General features: G+C 46.4%; 1 protein-coding gene across 1 annotated transcript in view; it reads right to left on the bottom strand.

Annotated features, from left to right (window-relative positions):
* The window catches only part of RMND5A (required for meiotic nuclear division 5 homolog A), a 60,667-nt gene extending 48,540 nt beyond the window's left edge, over positions 1-12,127 (bottom strand). Inside the window, exon 1 of the mRNA XM_031949804.1 lies at positions 11,940-12,127. Coding sequence (XP_031805664.1) covers positions 11,940-12,081 — 142 coding nt within the window. The 5' untranslated portion in view covers positions 12,082-12,127. The remainder of the gene's footprint in view (positions 1-11,939) is intronic.
* Between the last annotated feature and the right edge of the window lie 5,052 nt (positions 12,128-17,179).

The raw sequence follows: 17,179 nt of genomic DNA, 5'->3' as shown, positions 1-17,179 counted from the left end.
CCCTACTTCGAGATCCTCCAAAGATAACCAAGAACCAAGTCAATAATCCTACAAAATCTTTCCTCTTCCACAAAAACACATTTGGACTTTGTCTCCATTACTTACACAAATGGAAAACAGGAACAACAGACAGATCAACAAAATCCACAGGCCACGGAATTTGAACCCAACTTCCTCTTCTACCAAAATCTGAACCAACTTAAATGTAGCAAAAAATATAAAATAAAAATCATCTGGATTTCCATTTCTTGCCTTCAAAGAGCTCCAAAGAAAATGCCCCTGATCAATCAGCCTTAAAACTTTAACTATAAACCCATAAACAAGTCACCTGCCTCCTTTTCTGGTGAAGGGAGCAAAGGAGTGCTCCATTACTTCTCAGCACAAAGGAGACAGCAAGTTCCTGCTGCCTCCCAGCTCCACGGCAAGCTGTTCCTGTATTTTTAAGCAAGATCATGGGACTAAGTTGTGCAGCACCTCCCATACTGCTGGATCCCAGGTTAAAAGATCCATCCATACTTCTATGGTGGAGCTGAAGAAGAGAAAAGGGAATAAGCATTTATTTGTACAGTACCTACCACATGGCCAAGAGCTTTACAAACATTATGTCATTTGATCTTTGCAGGAGGTGGGAGGAAAGGAGGTGCTGTTATATTATCCCCATTTTACAGCTGAGCAAACTGAGGTAAGCAGAAGACAACTTAGCTGCATAAGACCACACAACTGGTACCAATGGCACCAAATTCAAAGGGAGATACAAGCACCTGCATCAAGATCCCTCTGCTACTAGTCCTGGGACCTGTAGGAAATGGTCCAAAGCCATTCACATGAGGCCCCATCAGAGCTGCTTTCCTCAGGCCTCCAAATCCTCAAGTCCCCGTTCTGGATGTTCTTGGCAAAAGCACAGAAACCTTTCAAAACACACGTTAAACATTCATGTGAGGATTTTAACAGGTCCACATCTCAAGAGCATCTGGTTCCAGCTCACTATGGTGTCTTTCAAAAACATACTCCACTGGCATCTTTCAGTTTTTAAAAAGACTGATTTATGCTTCTAAAAATGCCATCATCACTCAACTAATAAGGATTACAGTCTTCCTACTTAACCACATCAAAAAGCTGAAAGCTGGGCTCCTCCTGCAGAAGCCGGGTATACCATCCAAACTCCAATAATTTGTTGGGTTTTGCCCCGTTTTACAACTTTGTGAATCCCATTCTCTCTTTTCTAAAAATTAAAGACACAAAGAGAAGAAAAAAAGTACAACTCAGAAGACAAAAAGTTTCTTCAATGAATAGTTAACAGAAAAAAATATGATTCTGACAAAATGCAATCTCTAAAAAACCCTAAAAAGACTATGTGTATGTAACAGGTATCGAATATGATCAAAACTACACATCTAAAACCAAGCACTAACTTTGTCTGTCATGGAGAATCATTAAAAGCTTTCCTAGTAAAAATGGGGTCAAATCAGAATGACTCTCCCCCTTACTACTGTCTGACTGGTACACAAATGCTAGCTAAATTATAAGACAAGAGAACAAAATTAAAGGTCTGAACATCAAAGAGAAAAGACATTTCCAGAGAAGAGAAAATGCATAGGGAAAAAACCTAAAGAATCAGTTAAGAAGCCTATTAAAGACTATTAATACCTTGAGGAAGGTGGCAAGATACAGAAATCAGTACAATTCATCAACATTTCTGTAAACACAAACAAAAAGAGAAATTGCAAGCAAAATAACTATAAAATGCATTAAAATTGTGACCAAACTAAGTGATCTGCTTCTGTAAATAAACCTACAAAACACTATTTATATAGAAACATACAAGGACTTCAAAAACTAAAAAGTTATTCACTGTTCATGATTGGGACTTACCAATATAATAAAAACAACGATATCAAAAATAATTCACAGATTTAGTACTATAACACAGTCACATAATCAAAGGAATGCTTTCTATAACTAAACAAAATGAAATTCATTTGAAGAAAAGGTCTAGAATTTTAAGAAAAATGAGAAAAAAAAATATGAGTAAAGAGAATGTTGCATTATCTGGCCTCAAATTATAACATAAAACAGCAGTCATAAAACTTTTTGGGTTCAGGGAAATAGACAGACAGTTGGTTATTATCCTTTGTTCTCGAAGAAGACCAAAATGACATCCCTGACTGTGGTTAAGCAGGCCGATAACGAGCTCGGGATCTCCCACAAGGAGAACAGAGATCTCTCTAATCTGCACAGCTCACACTCATTTGAAGCTCCAGTCATTCATTTTTGCTCACAGGGCACAGAGCCAGCTCGACGTGGGCACACCACGCTGGGCGGTCCTGGGCCAGCATCTTCCATGTCTCGCAACCAGTTCCAATCTTCAACAAGACCTGGACAGTGTCCTTGAATTGCTCCTCCTGACTTGTTTGTTCTCCAGAAAGTCATCTTTTAGGCAAACATGCATTTGGCGATCAAACCACCTGGCCATGCTGAGCAATTCAGCTCAAGGACCTCGGTGTCCAGAACCTCATCTTGCCAGAAGCTTCCTAAGACAAGATTTCCAGCATGGCGCTTGTACGTGATCCAGGTTTCAAAGGCACACGACAAGGTCAGCCAAAAGTCCTGCAGGCCTTCGGTTTGGGAGGCAATCTCCCTTCTCCCCATCACGCTCCTTCAGAAACTCAGCTAGCTCTGGCAACGAGTGCGTCAACCTCCGGGAGAAGGTGCATGTCCCTGGAGAGTGCATTGCCAAGGCCAGGGAGCTTATCCACAGCATTCCCAACTTCACCCACTGCAACCAGCAGCTCCAATGGATCCAAGGGATGGTATGGTGCTGGCTGGGGGAGCACCCGGTCTGTGGGCTAATAGTCAGGCCAAATGAGTCCAATGGCAGTCGGCCAGGCTCTGCTGCACCAAGGGCACCACCATTCACCAACACGCCCGCCACCATGGGTTGGGCTTGCAGCCTTTTCAAGTGGAAGAACTTGCCATCAGGAAGGCAGCAGTCCTCAGTGAAGGCACTGGACCACGCGGCTGAAGCCATCAAGCTGAAAGGTGTGGGAACGCGCTCGGAGCCCCGTTCGCTGCCCTGGTGCTCAGGCACTTGAGTGCTGCCCCAGGTCCAGGACCAGGCAAGCAGGCCGTCAGAGAAGCAATGGGCAATGCTGATGAGCTTCTACAAGAAACTCAATTCTGACGAGCCCTCATGACTGACGGACATTGTGTACAATCTCCCGCTCTGCTCCCGGCATTTCTCCTGGAGCTGGCGGGCAGTAACATCGTGTCAACCATTCCTCTACTCTTTCTGAAGCCACCCTGGCTCTCAGGTAAATGAGGTGAAAGACTGGCCTAGTGCAGGACTCCAGTCAGAATCTTGCCAACAACAACTAAGAGAGAGGATGGACAGAGGGATGGATGGATAAAGAACAGAAAAATAAAATGAACTAGACATGGGAAAAACAGATGCACACCAAAACAATAATCTAATATTAGATGAACCCAAGAACATGTGTTTCTTAAGGAAAGACTCACCTTGGGACAAAACTTTTTGTTTTTGACAAAGCTTTTGATGAAATATTTAGGCCATCATCTTACATGGCATATAATACATTCAAAATGGATGTTATCTCCACATAAAAATGTCATAGCACCAAGAGAAAAGAATAAATCATGCCTCTTTTACAATTATATCCAGTGAGAGAATTATTTAACGAAATGACAGAGAAAACATTGGAAGATTGTCAATTTTAACTAAATTAAGAAAAAAAAAACTCTTAAGAATAAAATCAATTAAGGTAAAATTGCAGAAATTGTAGAAGGGAACATATTTACATCAAATATCATCACCAAAGCCACGTATTCAAAACATTGGAAACAGATTATATACAATAAACAGCAGAATCTTCATATTAAGAGATCAAAAGTTTTAAGTTTTCCAGAGAAATGCAAATGATAAACAACCATGTGAAAACATGCCACAAATCAAAGATACTAAGAAAAAATTAAAATTAAAGTAACTTTAATATTTTGCCTCAAACCGACTAAGATGTCAAAAGACAAAACTAATCAAGATTGGAGGAACCAATGGTAAAGTTGTGAAATGGCCCAACCACTTTGGATAGCAGTAAGAGTAATAATAATAATAATAAGAGCAGGGTAAAGGGACTGAACTATCAGTATCTCAACTCAAAAATCACATTATGGGCTCACTCATCCCAAAGAAGGCAAAGGCAGGAGCAGCGGTCCAACACTTGCCACTGGTGAAACACTGCAGTGGCAATGAACCTAAAATAGAGTAAATTCTCCTTCCCTGGGGAAATGGCTAAAAACAGATCTGTGACACTAATATGAAACATTATAATAATATAGTAAGAGAGGACTAATAAGGAGTTCAGAAAAAACTGTACATACTTAAGCTAAACAAAATAAGCAGAGCCAAGATCACAATATGCACAAAGCCAGTAAGGTAAATGAAAATATCAGTAGAAAGGCCTGAACACTTCTCTCACCGCATCAGGACCATGTCCAGACATCCTAATCTCTATCTGGCCACTGGACCCTGATGGCTCCGGAGGAGGAAGTGAGGCGGGTAACTTTGCCCAGTCCTCCCTCTTGCTCGTCACAATATCACCTCCCAGATATCATGGTCTTCTTCATGGTCCTCTTTGAGAAGGAAGAGCAAACAAGAAGATTTCATTCTCAAATAATAAGGCATCACTACTTACTATGGGGCAGAGGAATGATGGAGAATGCATGAGATAGTTTAGTTTAATTGTTCTTTTTGGTCAGGAGGGAGAGTTCAATATGGATTGGGGGAGGGGGAAACAGCAAAATGACATGTGAAAACAAAAGGTATCAATAAAATCTTTAATAAGAAGGAAAAATAGCAAGCAAATTTTTAAAATATAAGTTTTAAGTTGCTGTTGGTATCTAGCAATACCACAATTTGGATCAAGGATGTGCTGGTAAACATTTAATAACTCTCCAAAAAATTTTGTACAAATAACATTCTTTTAAATTCAATTTGTATTTATTAGGATTTTCTAAATCTAGCCCTGATTTGTGACTCCCAGTCCAAGCTGGCTTCAGCACTGCCTCGGTACTAAGCATCTTAAGCCACCTTAACTCTAGAACTCAGAAGCACCACACAAACCTAGGGTCAACAGTCCAGGTCCATACTCACTTCAAAAGAAATCCTTGGCAGCCTGTCACCTCCTTTTGCTACCTTACTAACAGCAAAATACAACTTGATTTTCCCACTATATTCTCCTCCTGTCTTTCTCTCCCCAGAAAGTGTGTGTGTGTTGGAGGGAAAGGAAGGGAAAATAAGGGTATTTGTCTCGAACTCCTTCTCCAACTCAATTTTACCTTCTCCTGTATATTCTCCAATATATATTTGGGTATCAGACCTACACCTTCTCTTCTCCAAAGAGAACCTCTTTGCAAATCAGCTCAAATCCTTTCCCATCCTTAGCCCAAACCTGAGAAATCTCCAACATTCCCCTTCTAACCAAGCCATAATTCTCTCCACCTGGCCCTTCCTTCCTGATCGCTCCTTCCAACGGCCTTCAGTCCTTGTTTGTCTCACACCACTGTTCCAAATACTTTTGGATCCTACTGACCAGTCTCCTTTCTTATGACATGCTCTTCTGGATTCCCTTTTTTATTTCTGAATTAACTCCTACTTTCTACTCAACGGCATGCTTTTGCCTTCTCTAGACTGAGGGCATTGCATGTGTCCTCAGCTCCTCAACTCATCTCTCCCAACGTGTGTGTGTGTGCGCGCACCCAAGCACATGGGTCTTGGTCCTCTTGAGCATGGATCCCCTTCTCAGAATGTTTCTAAAAACATAAACTGCATCGGGTTGCAAAGGAAACCAATTATGGAAAACAACAAGAACAACAAAATTTTGAACCCAGTTCCTAGGAATCCCTGGGGCTCCATGAATCTCGTCTGGCACAGCCTCTACTTCCCTTGTTATGTTCATTCTCACCTCCCAAATTTGTATCTCCAGCCCGACTCCAAATGGAACAAGGCATCTAGAAGACCAATGTCCAATCCAGCCAGGCCACTTCCCCCTCATCTATAAAAGGAAGGGCCTGGACAACCTGTGAGCCTCCTGGACATAACACTTGCAGTTACCTCCAACTCTATGTTTTTATTCCTTCCTGACTTCTCTCTCTCTTTTGTCAAAGGTATAATGGAAAAGCATTTGCTTTCCTCCTCCACTCACACCTGCTTCCCACACCCTCTTCCACCAGTCCATTTGTCAGGGCCCTCGGCTTCTGTACTGCAGTCAAAGTCCCCAGTGCATGGGGAGAAAGCACAAACTCCTCCAACCTGGCATTCGATCTGATGGCCTCTCTCCCTCCAGTCACACACAGGACCCTCCTTGGCAGGCCCTGACCCCTTCTGCCTTCACTTCTTAGCCCTCCTCTCAACCTCGGGCCAAAATCCCATCACGCCGTCTTCAGTGACTGACTGACTGACTCACTGGATCATTCTGGCCGATGATCCTCATCCTCCCAGAATTCCTGGGGCTTGTTTACACTAATAATTGTGCTCCTAATTATACCATATACTCCTTGTGATGCATCTTGTTCTGCTGTCCTGTAATTACTTCACCCTTTATAGGTGACTCTACCTCCATCTCCCCAGATACACAGCAAACTCCTCCAGGACAGGTACTACCACTCATATTTCTCTCTATTCATCTTGGTATCTGACAAGGTGTTTAGGGAAAGGGAAAAAAGCAAAGGGCTTATTATTAGTTGTACAAATGAATAGCAGAAAAAATACACTATCTTAGTCATTTTCCATAATGTATAAGTACTTTAATAGCAGTACTTTGGTCCTCTCAAAGAAAAAGCCATTGGGGTTTTCTCTCCACTTAATCATAACTAGCATTTACATCATGTTTTAGGTTTGCAGAGCACTTTAGAAATATCTCATTTGATGCTCACAACAACCCTGAAGGTATTGATAGGATTCTCACTTTACAAATAAGGAAACCGAGGCAGGATTTCAGTGTCTATCCAGGGTCATACAGCTAGTAAGTGGTGGCTCTTGTCCACTCCAAGCTCAGTACTATCCATGGCGCCACTTAGTTGCCTTTTCCTTAAAGTCCTTTATAAAGAACTCATTACATCCCCCAGGTTACTGACCACAAGCTGGGGTTTTCAGTACAATCCGAACCATCAGCTAAGGCTAGCCTATCTAAATATAGAGAAGCTCATCACCAACGGGCCAGCCACGGGGACAAGCTCTTTGGCCGTGGCAACACATGAAACAACATCACAACTATGGTGCCCTGTCCTGCTTCGCAGTGGGAGGCAAGCAGAGGGCACTGGGCAGCCCAATCTGGGGACCAGCTCGAAACAGGAGCTTAGCTAACCCCTGCAGAGAGAGGGAAACGGCCTAAGAGAGCAGAGTCAGGCACAGAGAAGAGACAGAGGGACTGGAGGCATCTACTTTGCTTGACTACACGTTTATAATGGGGGCTCCTTTTTTTTTTTTTTTTTTTTTTTTTTGCTTTCTCAAGGTTAGGAAGGGTGAAAAGTTAGAGCTGAAAATAAAGTGCATTTGAATTTTTTTGAGGGCCATGAATTTAGTTCCTGCAGCTCTACCTACCACTATTCTGAGGCAGTGAAGACTGCAACCAGGCATTCTCAACATAAATGAGACCAGAAAGTGCCGATGTGATAAAGGAAGTGAGTTAGAACTTCAGATAAGGCCTCTGGGCTGCTCCTGGTATCCTTAAGATAGCAAGAAAGCTCAAAGAAGACCCTCAACCCATGGGGCAGCCCAACTCTCTGGGGCAAACTCGTGGTGGGCTACGGACCAAAGAGCCCGCTCTCCACATCTGAGCAATACTCACAGCAAAGATGGCCAACGGTCATACCGTAACTTTGATTCTGCTAGGTCCTGATCGATGCAAAGAATGAAGTTATCAAATATATTCAATCTTGCACTAATCGAAGTCCTAATTACATAAAATACAGTAAATAGTTCCAGCCCAATGGGAAAATACTGTATCAATTTGAATAATACAACGGGAGGGATTCATTAGTCACAATAATTGGGACCTGGCTGTGCTAATTAGGGAAATAACTAGTAGGGTAGTACTACAAAACCTAAAGGAGAAATGATTATATGGTTGGGGAAATGACAGATCAATGATTAAGTTAAATTATTTTAAACCCAGAGTTATAAATGAAGCTGACACACAGAGAACTCTCAATTTAAAACAGCATAAAAGCCATCCATATGTTTAATGTTAAAGAATATATTTGTTCATCTGAATGTTCTCCATGGGAAAGACCATGGAGGGAAAAAACCCAAGTGTGAATCTCCTCACAGAACATTACTGATGAGAGAACTTCTTTACAGAGTCCAAGGCTCCCAGAGCTGAGCTGACCCAGCAAACCCAGAGCAGAGATCTAATAAAATCAGCAAAATATGAATTTGAACTGAGGTCATCTAACCTTAGATCCTATGCTCCTTCCACCATATTAATGTGGCTCCCAGGATGGTCCCAATGACAGTGCACCCAGAAGCTTTATACTTTGTAAATAAGCCTCTACTCCAATGTCAGGGAGCATCACAGTAAAATTAGCCAGCCAGTACTAGGAACATTTCTGGGTAAGGCAGAGGGAAAAGAGTATTCTTAGAGCAAAGAGACCAGGATTGAAATGGACCTGGTATATGACCAAGGGCAGGCCAATCCATTTGAGTCTGGGCTTCCTCCTTTGGATCCACCCCACAGCATTCTTGTAAGGATAAACTAGGATGATCTTATACATAAAGTACTTTTTGACCCTTAAAGAATTGTATAAGCATCAAGTATTGTTCTGAGAGCAAGTAATCTGATGAGTCAGAGCAAGAAACCTATAGAAACTTTCCTGCAAGTGACCAGATGAATATCATACTATTCATGGTATTTAGCTGCACAATTTGTTTCCATCTCAGGACATTTTATTTGAATCCAGCACATCCACTTAAGCTGAAGTGGCTCTGGGCTCACAAAACACAACCCAAACTTCTTCACACCCAACCTGACTCTTCTCACAGGCAAGCAGGGTGACGCGGCAATTTTGGAATAACTCCATGATGGAGTCACAAAAGGAATTTCAAAATACTTCACAATCACCCAACTAGTCCAAGTCGCCTGACAGCTGCAACAATAAGGCTAAGGTGCGGGGGAAGATAGGGAACATTGCAGCTTCTTTTCCAAAGGTCAAGCAAGTGGTCTTACAGCAATACAGAGCGGGCAGTTAACTCTCATCACCAGTCCTGGTGCCCACTTGCCACTACACAGCTCTACACAAATACTTATTGTCTCATATACCCAAGTTTTCCACAAGAAAGATCCTTGCCCTAGAAGGAAAATCCAACAACAGCAACCATTATAAAACCACGCATATGCTTTAGCAAGGAATGGAGGCAAGTATGTAAGTAACTAGGGCAGCTCAGTGGCACCGCGAATAAAGCGCTGGGCCTGGAGTCAAGAAGACTCATCTTCCTGAAGTCAAATCTGATCTCAGACACTTCCTGGCTGTGTGACCCTGGCCAAGTCACTTCATCCTTTTGCCTTAGTTTTCTCATCTGTGATGAGCTAGTGAAACCACTCCAGTATTTTTGCCAAGAAAATCCCAAATGGGGTCACAAAGACATTTGAAATCATTAAAAACGTAAATAACAATACAAGTTAGAACATGTTTAACAATGCTGGAAAACAGTAATGGGGAATGAGGGAAATGAGGAAATGAGACCATGAGTGCTGGTGAAGCAAGGTGACCTAAGGTGCTACTAGCTAAGAGAGAAAATCTAAACTCCTCTGGAGTCCCCCAGGTCTGCTATCAGTTCTGAACTAGACTAGAAGAAGTCTTGCAAAGTGCAGAGTTTAGAAAACTACTCAATCCCTATTAAGAAAAGCTAGAGAATAAGATCAGGAGAGTTTATCCCTTGGCTTAAACAAGTTTTAGTTGACTGAATTTTTAAAAAGCTATCACTAATTTGGAGTTCGTTAACATCCGGCCCCATCACCAGATCTTCATGGAACAAATCCCCTTTGATCAAGCCCCATTTTCCAAGGAATTATAACATTCACAAAGCAGGTACAATCTGGGCTTATTTTCAGCATCTCTATCAAGATAACTGAAAGGTAATATATTCTTGGGAAAGAATACTCAAGTGGGAAAAACTCTGCTTTCTGGGAAACAACACGATCAGGCAGAAAATCCCCTAAATGGCACAAGCCACCCCATTAGGAGATCTCCTAACACCTCCAGCTACACCGGCAAAGGGCACATTTCCTCAGGGGCCCACGCTGACAGGTGCAGAGTCCATGTCAAATCAGCCTGTTCCTAAGAGAGCCGGCTTTGTAATTTACAAGGAGGGGCTTTCACAGCCAAAAAGCTCTGGTTAAGGTCACTGCTACTAGCAAACAAGTTAAGAATAAAATCCCCAAAGGTTTTGCTTTTCCTAAAGGAAAACCGACTGTAAACACTGTCCTTTATTTAAGAGGATCGGCACTGACTCATTTCTAAGACCTCTCCTCCAAACACAGTTTGCCCACATCTCCCATTCACTGAATCCTGTGTTTGCCTTAAAACAGGATGGGATGGGCCCTGGTTATTCATCCAATTAATTCCCAGGGCATCTTTCCACACAAACCATCCCTCCTGCTCACTCTCCTTACTAATGACTTCAGAGCGCAGTCAGTGACTTTTAAAAATACACGGAATTATCTAAGAGGTTCCAAAAAGTCAGCCTTTTCCAACCAACGTCCAGTCTCGGCCGCTTTCACCACCCACCCTCCCGACTCCCATTAACAAGAAGTTAAGGACAATTACGCGGAGAAGGGGAAAGTCGGGGGAAGGAGGAGGAAAGGGCCCAGGAGCGCAGAGTGCGTCCCGGAGGACAGGGAGGAGACTCGGAGGAGCTCGGGAAACCTGCCCCTGCTGAATTAGAGGCAGAAGGCAACGGGGGGCCCTTTCCTTGGGGTTCCGATTAGTCTTTGGGGGATCCAAGCAAGGGCGAAAATGGATGGGGCGCTGCTGGCACCGGAGCCCCCTGGGACAGGAGAGGGCAAGGGGCTGGGCAGGCCCCCGAGGGGAGGAGAGGCTCCCGGGCTACGAGCGGGGGACGGCAAGCCCCTGCCGAGGGGGGCAAAGGCGGGGAGCCTTCCCGCTCTCGGAGCTGCACAGCCCCTCCGCGCTCAGGGAGAGGAGGGACGGGGACGGAGGGGAGGCGCAGCCCAGCCGGGGCAGGGCGAAGAGCCCTCTCTAGAAAAGGGGGCACACCTGCAATGCATCCCGGGCCTCCCAGGCACCAGAGGCCCCCCACCCCCCACAGCCGCCCTGCACGGCGGAGGCCCGCGAGAGGCGGCAGAAGCCCCCAGAAAAGGGGGGCGGGGAGGAAGCGGCCCAAAGGTCGGGCAGCAGGAAGGGCTGGCCTGAGGCAAAAAGAAAGGGATGAGGGGCTGCCGGGCCGGTCCCGAGAGAGAAGGGACTACAAGCCCCAAGCCAGGCACTTCCAGAAAAAACGGGGGATCCACCCGGAGACCGAGGGGCGCTTCTGTAGAGATGGGGGGCGGTGCCCCAACACCAGTCCGAGTGCGGGGCCCAACGCGGACGCGCCCGGGACAAGGGGAGGGGGCGGAACTGTCCGCGGACCCGGGCGGAGAGAGGCCGGACTCGGCAGGAGGGTGGCCGGAGCCCAGACATGGGACGCGTCCCGAGAAGGGAGCCCTTCCTCCAGCCTCCCCTCGCCCTGCGGCCAAGTCCGGGCGGGGGCTCCTCCCCCTTCCCCCCTCCCCCCGGGTCTGGGCCGGGCACTGCTCCCCCTCCCCGCCCCCCGCAGGGCGCCCCCGCCACACGCCGAGCCACACACATCCGCCCCACCCCTCGCTTCCCCCCGGGCCCCTGGGCCGCTCGGCCCGCGGCGCCCGTACCCTGGCTCTGCAGGATCTCGTGCTTGAGGCCGCCCGTGTAGTCGATGAGCTCCTCCAGGCCGCGCTCGCACAGCTGCCCGTAGCCCGAGAACTTGTGCAGCACCTTCTCCAGCTCCCGCTCCACCGTCACGCACTGATCCATGCCGGGGAGTCCCGCGGCTCGGGGCCCCGCTCCGGCTCCTCGGCGGCTCCCGCGCGGCGGCGGCGGCGGCGGCTCGGCGGCGGCGGGGGCGGCTCAGCGGCGGCGACGGCGCTGGCGGTGCCCCGGGCGGGCCGCGTCCCCCGGCTCCATGACGCCCCGGCCCCACGCGCGCGGCGACTGCGGCTGCGGCCGCCGCCGATTGTTTTTGTTTTCACAGGAACCGACCGATGACCTGGTTCTCTCCCGGGCTGCACCAAGCGCCGCCGGCCCGAGGGGGAGGGCGGGTAGAGAGCGCTGGCCGCGGGCCGTACCAAGCGGGGCGTCCGCGGGAAAGAAGGGGGGGCCGGAGAGCCCACAGAGCGCGGCGGCCCGGGACTCAGGCAGTGCCGAGCGCGGGGCCGGCCGCGCGCAGCCGCGGTTAAAGCGTGGGCCCTACCACAGGCGGCGAGCGAGGGGAGAGGAGGGAGAAACCACCGGACACCCCGCTCTGGCCAGGCCAAGGGCATGCGTGAAGGGAAAGGGGGGAGGCTCCGAGCGGCTCGAATCCAGTGGGAAACGGCTTCTAACTCCTCCCCCGGGGGCGGCGTGAAGACTAACCAATGGCCCGGTGCCTAGAGAGGAGGCCCTACGTCATGAGGGAATCTTCTCCAATCCAGCACCGCAACATCCAACCTCCCCCAATCCGGGTCGAGTGGGCCAAACCAACCGACACGCTGTCGGAGGGGGGGAAAGCGCTCGCGGGAAGGCAGAAGCAGCAGCGCCCCTTGCTTAAGGAAGCTTGTGCACCACGGCCCAGCGCCTTTCCTACTGCCAGCCTCGCTAGGATCAGCACGGGAGCGGCCGCCCTGGCCAGCTCCCGTGGGTGCCTCCTGCGGCCCTACCCACCGCCCTGGGATGGGAAGGCACCGCACTGGAGGCCGCATCTCCAGCAGGAGCAAGCCGATGGCGTTCATTAGTCATTGTGACGGGTTCGTGACCTGAGAACCCGGCTGGCTCGGCGGGCGGGGGGGGGGACGCGGAGGGAGGAGGGCATTCCAGAAGGCAGGAAGGGCGCAGGCGCGGGCGCAGGCGCAGGCGGGGCCGACAGGCGCGTGGCTCCCGCACGTGCGGAGGAGGGAAGGCGGGGCCCCGCTGGTTTCCCTGTGTCGGAGTGTGTGTTTATGCGCGGAGCGGGAGGGGCGGGGGAGGAGCCCCCGGATCGGGCTCCGCGGGAGCTGGGAGAAGGGGCCCTCGGCCCTCCGCCCGCGCTTCCTCCTCCTTCCGCGCCTTCGTCGCCCATCCCGCGCTCTTGTTTGTTAACTCTTCGATTCAACAAATAGACATTTTCAACCTCTTCAGAAAAGAGAATTTCAGGAAAAAAATTGTAAAAGCTCTTTCCGTCCTCCTCGTAACTGGAGTGCTCGCAGGAAGACGGTGCAAGTCCATTCTCACCCGGTGTGGGCTGCTCTGCCTCAGTTTCCTCATCTGCAAAATGGAGAGAACGGCCCGGCGGTTCCAGGATCAGATGAGGTCACATTTATACGCGCTTCGAAAACTGTTGTTATCAGATCACTCTGGGGCCCCCTCCTGCCTCTTTTGGCCTTCGCTGGTCCCTGTGTCCAGGTCGGACGCCTCTCCCCCAGATCCTGCCTTTGTTTGCGTGTCGCCACTCTGGAACGGTAGCTGCGAGCCCGCCTGCTCTTTCCTCATCACCCATTCCCAGCCCCTCCGGCCAGAAGTCTGCTTTCTCCCCCATCCCCTCCGGGACCCGGACTCCAACCCTCCCTCCGCAGCTCCGGGCCAGGCTCGACCTTGTCTGCAGCACTTGGGGACTCCGGCTTCTCCTCTCCTTTCCTGCACCCCCTCCCGCTTCTTACCCGGTGCTTGCCGAAGTTCACACCTCCCATCCCTGCTCTTTTCTCTTTGCCATCTTTTCTAGGAAAACTCAGCCATTCTCATCGCTTAACAGTCTATGTAGAAATTTTCCAAATTTGTGTCTCTGGCCCTGACCTGCTTTGCTCCCAAGACCCAAACATCTCCCTTAGAATTATCCATTGTTCACTCAATGTTTTTTAGAGAATGTTAAAAATTGTTACATTGTAATTGGGGAAATAAATACTTTTTAAAAAAAATGATCTCTCGGTAACCTTGATCTTACCCTATCCAAAACAAGATATCACCTTTATCAAAACCCTCTCTCTCTGACTTCCCTGTTTCTATCAGAATCTCTCCATCTTTTTTTATGTCTACAAGTCACAAATCCTATTGCCTCTCCCATTTTACTTTCTTTTCCAGGCAGTTCTTTTGGTTTGCAGTTAGGATTCTATCATCTGTCATATCTCTTAAAAAGAGATTATTTTACAAGCTTCTTGGGAAAACTCGGAAGACCTCAAGAATAGCAGAATCTTCCTACTGCCAATCCAGCCAAAAAAGACACTAATCCGGCTTTTGGGGAGATGTGACCTGATATCTCCTCCTGCTATTGTTGCAGTCCTCCTAAGAGACCCCAGCTACAAAAGAAATGGAAACAAAAGTCTTTGACATTTCCTGTGGTTCAGCATCAGAAGTGGGTAAGGTTTTATCCATGGAAATAACTCAAAAGAAGAGGAATCATCATCTGCTTGGCTATAGCACCCAAAAGCCTTTCCCATTTATAAATAAATGGCACTTAAAACAAGTGCCAGCTCCTCCAATGGGAGCCCCTTGAGGACAAGAACTATCTTGCTTTTCTATTTGTATTCCCAAGAATTAGTGTTTTCTCATTCATGCATTCATTCTACATATTCTTCATCACCCCTTCCCTTCTGGCTGATTCCTTCCCTGTCCTACCACCCCAAATTTGTTTCCCATGATGCTCAGCACAAAACAGTGAAACTGTCCCCTCACCAAGCCTTACACCTTTTTCCTACTGTGTCTGTTCTGCCTGCAAGGTCTCCCCTTTCCTTTCCAGCCTATTCTAAGCCCAGAACATACTAGCCCATTCTGCCCTCTTTTATCCACAGGCCACAGAATGACCAAAAGCTTCAGTGGGTGGAACACTAGAGATTGGGAAATACTATTCTAAAGGAGGAATCTTTTTGAAATGGTAAATAATGGATCTTCATCATCACCCCTCCTTCCATCTTGCATTTAGTCGGTTTTGGGATTTTTAAAAAATGGAATAGCAAGGTAAGAAGGCTAAGTCCAAATTTCACCTTACAGGCTCCCAGAATACCTTGGGAAGAACTATAAAGAAAAATATTTTTGATCAAAAGATAGAGCTGGCACTGGAATAAGAAACAGCTGGATTCAAAACCTGCCCCAGACACCTGCCAAGTGAAATTGACAAATGATGTAATCTTTCTTAGCCTGTTTCTTATCTTCAAAATCTTAAGCTTCTTAAGTGTGGGTCACATGGCATAGCTGAATGTGAGGTCACAAAATTATGATTTATTATCAGGCAATACTTGATTTGTATACTATTTATATATCTATATACCATAAGTTGCATAGAAATTTCTCAGGTGAAAGGGGGCAAAGAGAAGAAAAAATTTAAGAAGCAGCCCTGCGCTAGGTGACCCCCTTAAGTCTCTTCTGTCTCTCAATCTAAGAGCCTGTGGTTTGGGGGGTTTGTTTTGTCTCTTTGTCACTCTTCGGTTGCATCCTACTCTTCTGAATTTCATTTTGAGTTTTCTTGGCAAAGATACCAGTGGTTCGCCATTTCCTTCACCAACAAAGATCCTATGACTTTTATGAAAAAGCAAGGGCCCTGTATATGCAAGAATGTTTGTGGCAACCCTCTTTGTAGTGGCCAGAAACTGGAAACGGAGTGGATGCCCATCAATGGGAGAATGACTGAATAAATTATGAATATTATGGAATATTATTGTTCTGTAAGAAATGACCATCAAGATGATTTCAGAAAGGCCTGGAGAGACTTACACGAACTGATGCTGAGTGAAATGAGCAGAACCAGATCATTATTTACTTCAACAATACTATATAATGACAATTCTGATGGACCTGGCCATCCTCAGCAATGAGATGAAACAAATCAGTTCTAATGGAGCATTAATGAACTGAACCAGCTACACCCAGCGAAAGAACTCTGGGAGATGACTAAGAACCATTACGTTGAATTCCCAATCCCTATATTTTTTGCTGTCTGCATTTTTGATTTCCTTCACAAGCTAATTGTACAATATTTCAGAGTCCAATTCTTTTTGTACAGCAAAATAACGTTTTGGACATGTATATTTATTTTGTATTTAATTTATACTTTAATATATTTAACATGTATTGGTCATCCTGCCATCTAGGGGAGGGGGTGGGGGGAAGGAGGGGAAAACTTGGAACAAAAGGTTTGGCAATTGTCAATGCTGTAAAATTACCCATGCATATAACTTGTAAATAAAAAGCTATTGAAAATTAAAAAAGAAAAAGCAAGGTCCTGGGAGAGAGACTGGTCGTTCTTAAATTTAGGGGATCTTGACCTCAACATGTAAATATGCTATTAGGGACAAAAGCCTAACTTTATTTGAAAGCCAACAAACCTTTTGTGAAGACCACAAGTTAATTTTGGAATTTCATCATGAATTTGGGGAGCATAGAAAAGATAGCTCTCTTTTAAGAATATTGATAACCAGGGCAGCTAGGTGGTACAGTGGATTGAACACCAGCCCTGCAATCAGGAGGAGCTGAGTTCAAATCTGATCTCAGACACTTACTTCCTACTGTGTGTCATTTAATTCAATTGCCTTAGCAAAAATAATAATAATAATAATATTGATAACCTCATTTTTCACAACCACAACAAGATTATGTGATTATTTTCAACAATAAGGTGATTCAGGCCAATTCCAATAGATTTGTAATGGAAAGAGAGAGCTCCCTCCAGAGGATAATGGGAACTGAATGTGGATCACAATATAGCATTTTTATCGTTTTTGTTGTTATTGTTTGGTTGCTTTTTTATTTTTTTCTTTTTGATCTGATTTTTCTTGTGCAGCATGATAAATGTGGAAATATGTTTAGAAGAATTGCACATGTTTAGCCTATATTGGATTACTTGCTGTTTAGGGGAGGGAAGGAAGTGGGGAGGAAGGGAGAAAACTATGGAACATAAGGTTTTGCGAAGGTG

Source organism: Sarcophilus harrisii, chromosome 2, assembly GCF_902635505.1.
Source record: "Sarcophilus harrisii chromosome 2, mSarHar1.11, whole genome shotgun sequence".
Taxonomy (NCBI): domain Eukaryota; kingdom Metazoa; phylum Chordata; class Mammalia; order Dasyuromorphia; family Dasyuridae; genus Sarcophilus; species Sarcophilus harrisii.
Note: the sequence above shows the minus strand (reverse complement) of the source record. Positions and strands in the feature narration are given on the sequence as shown.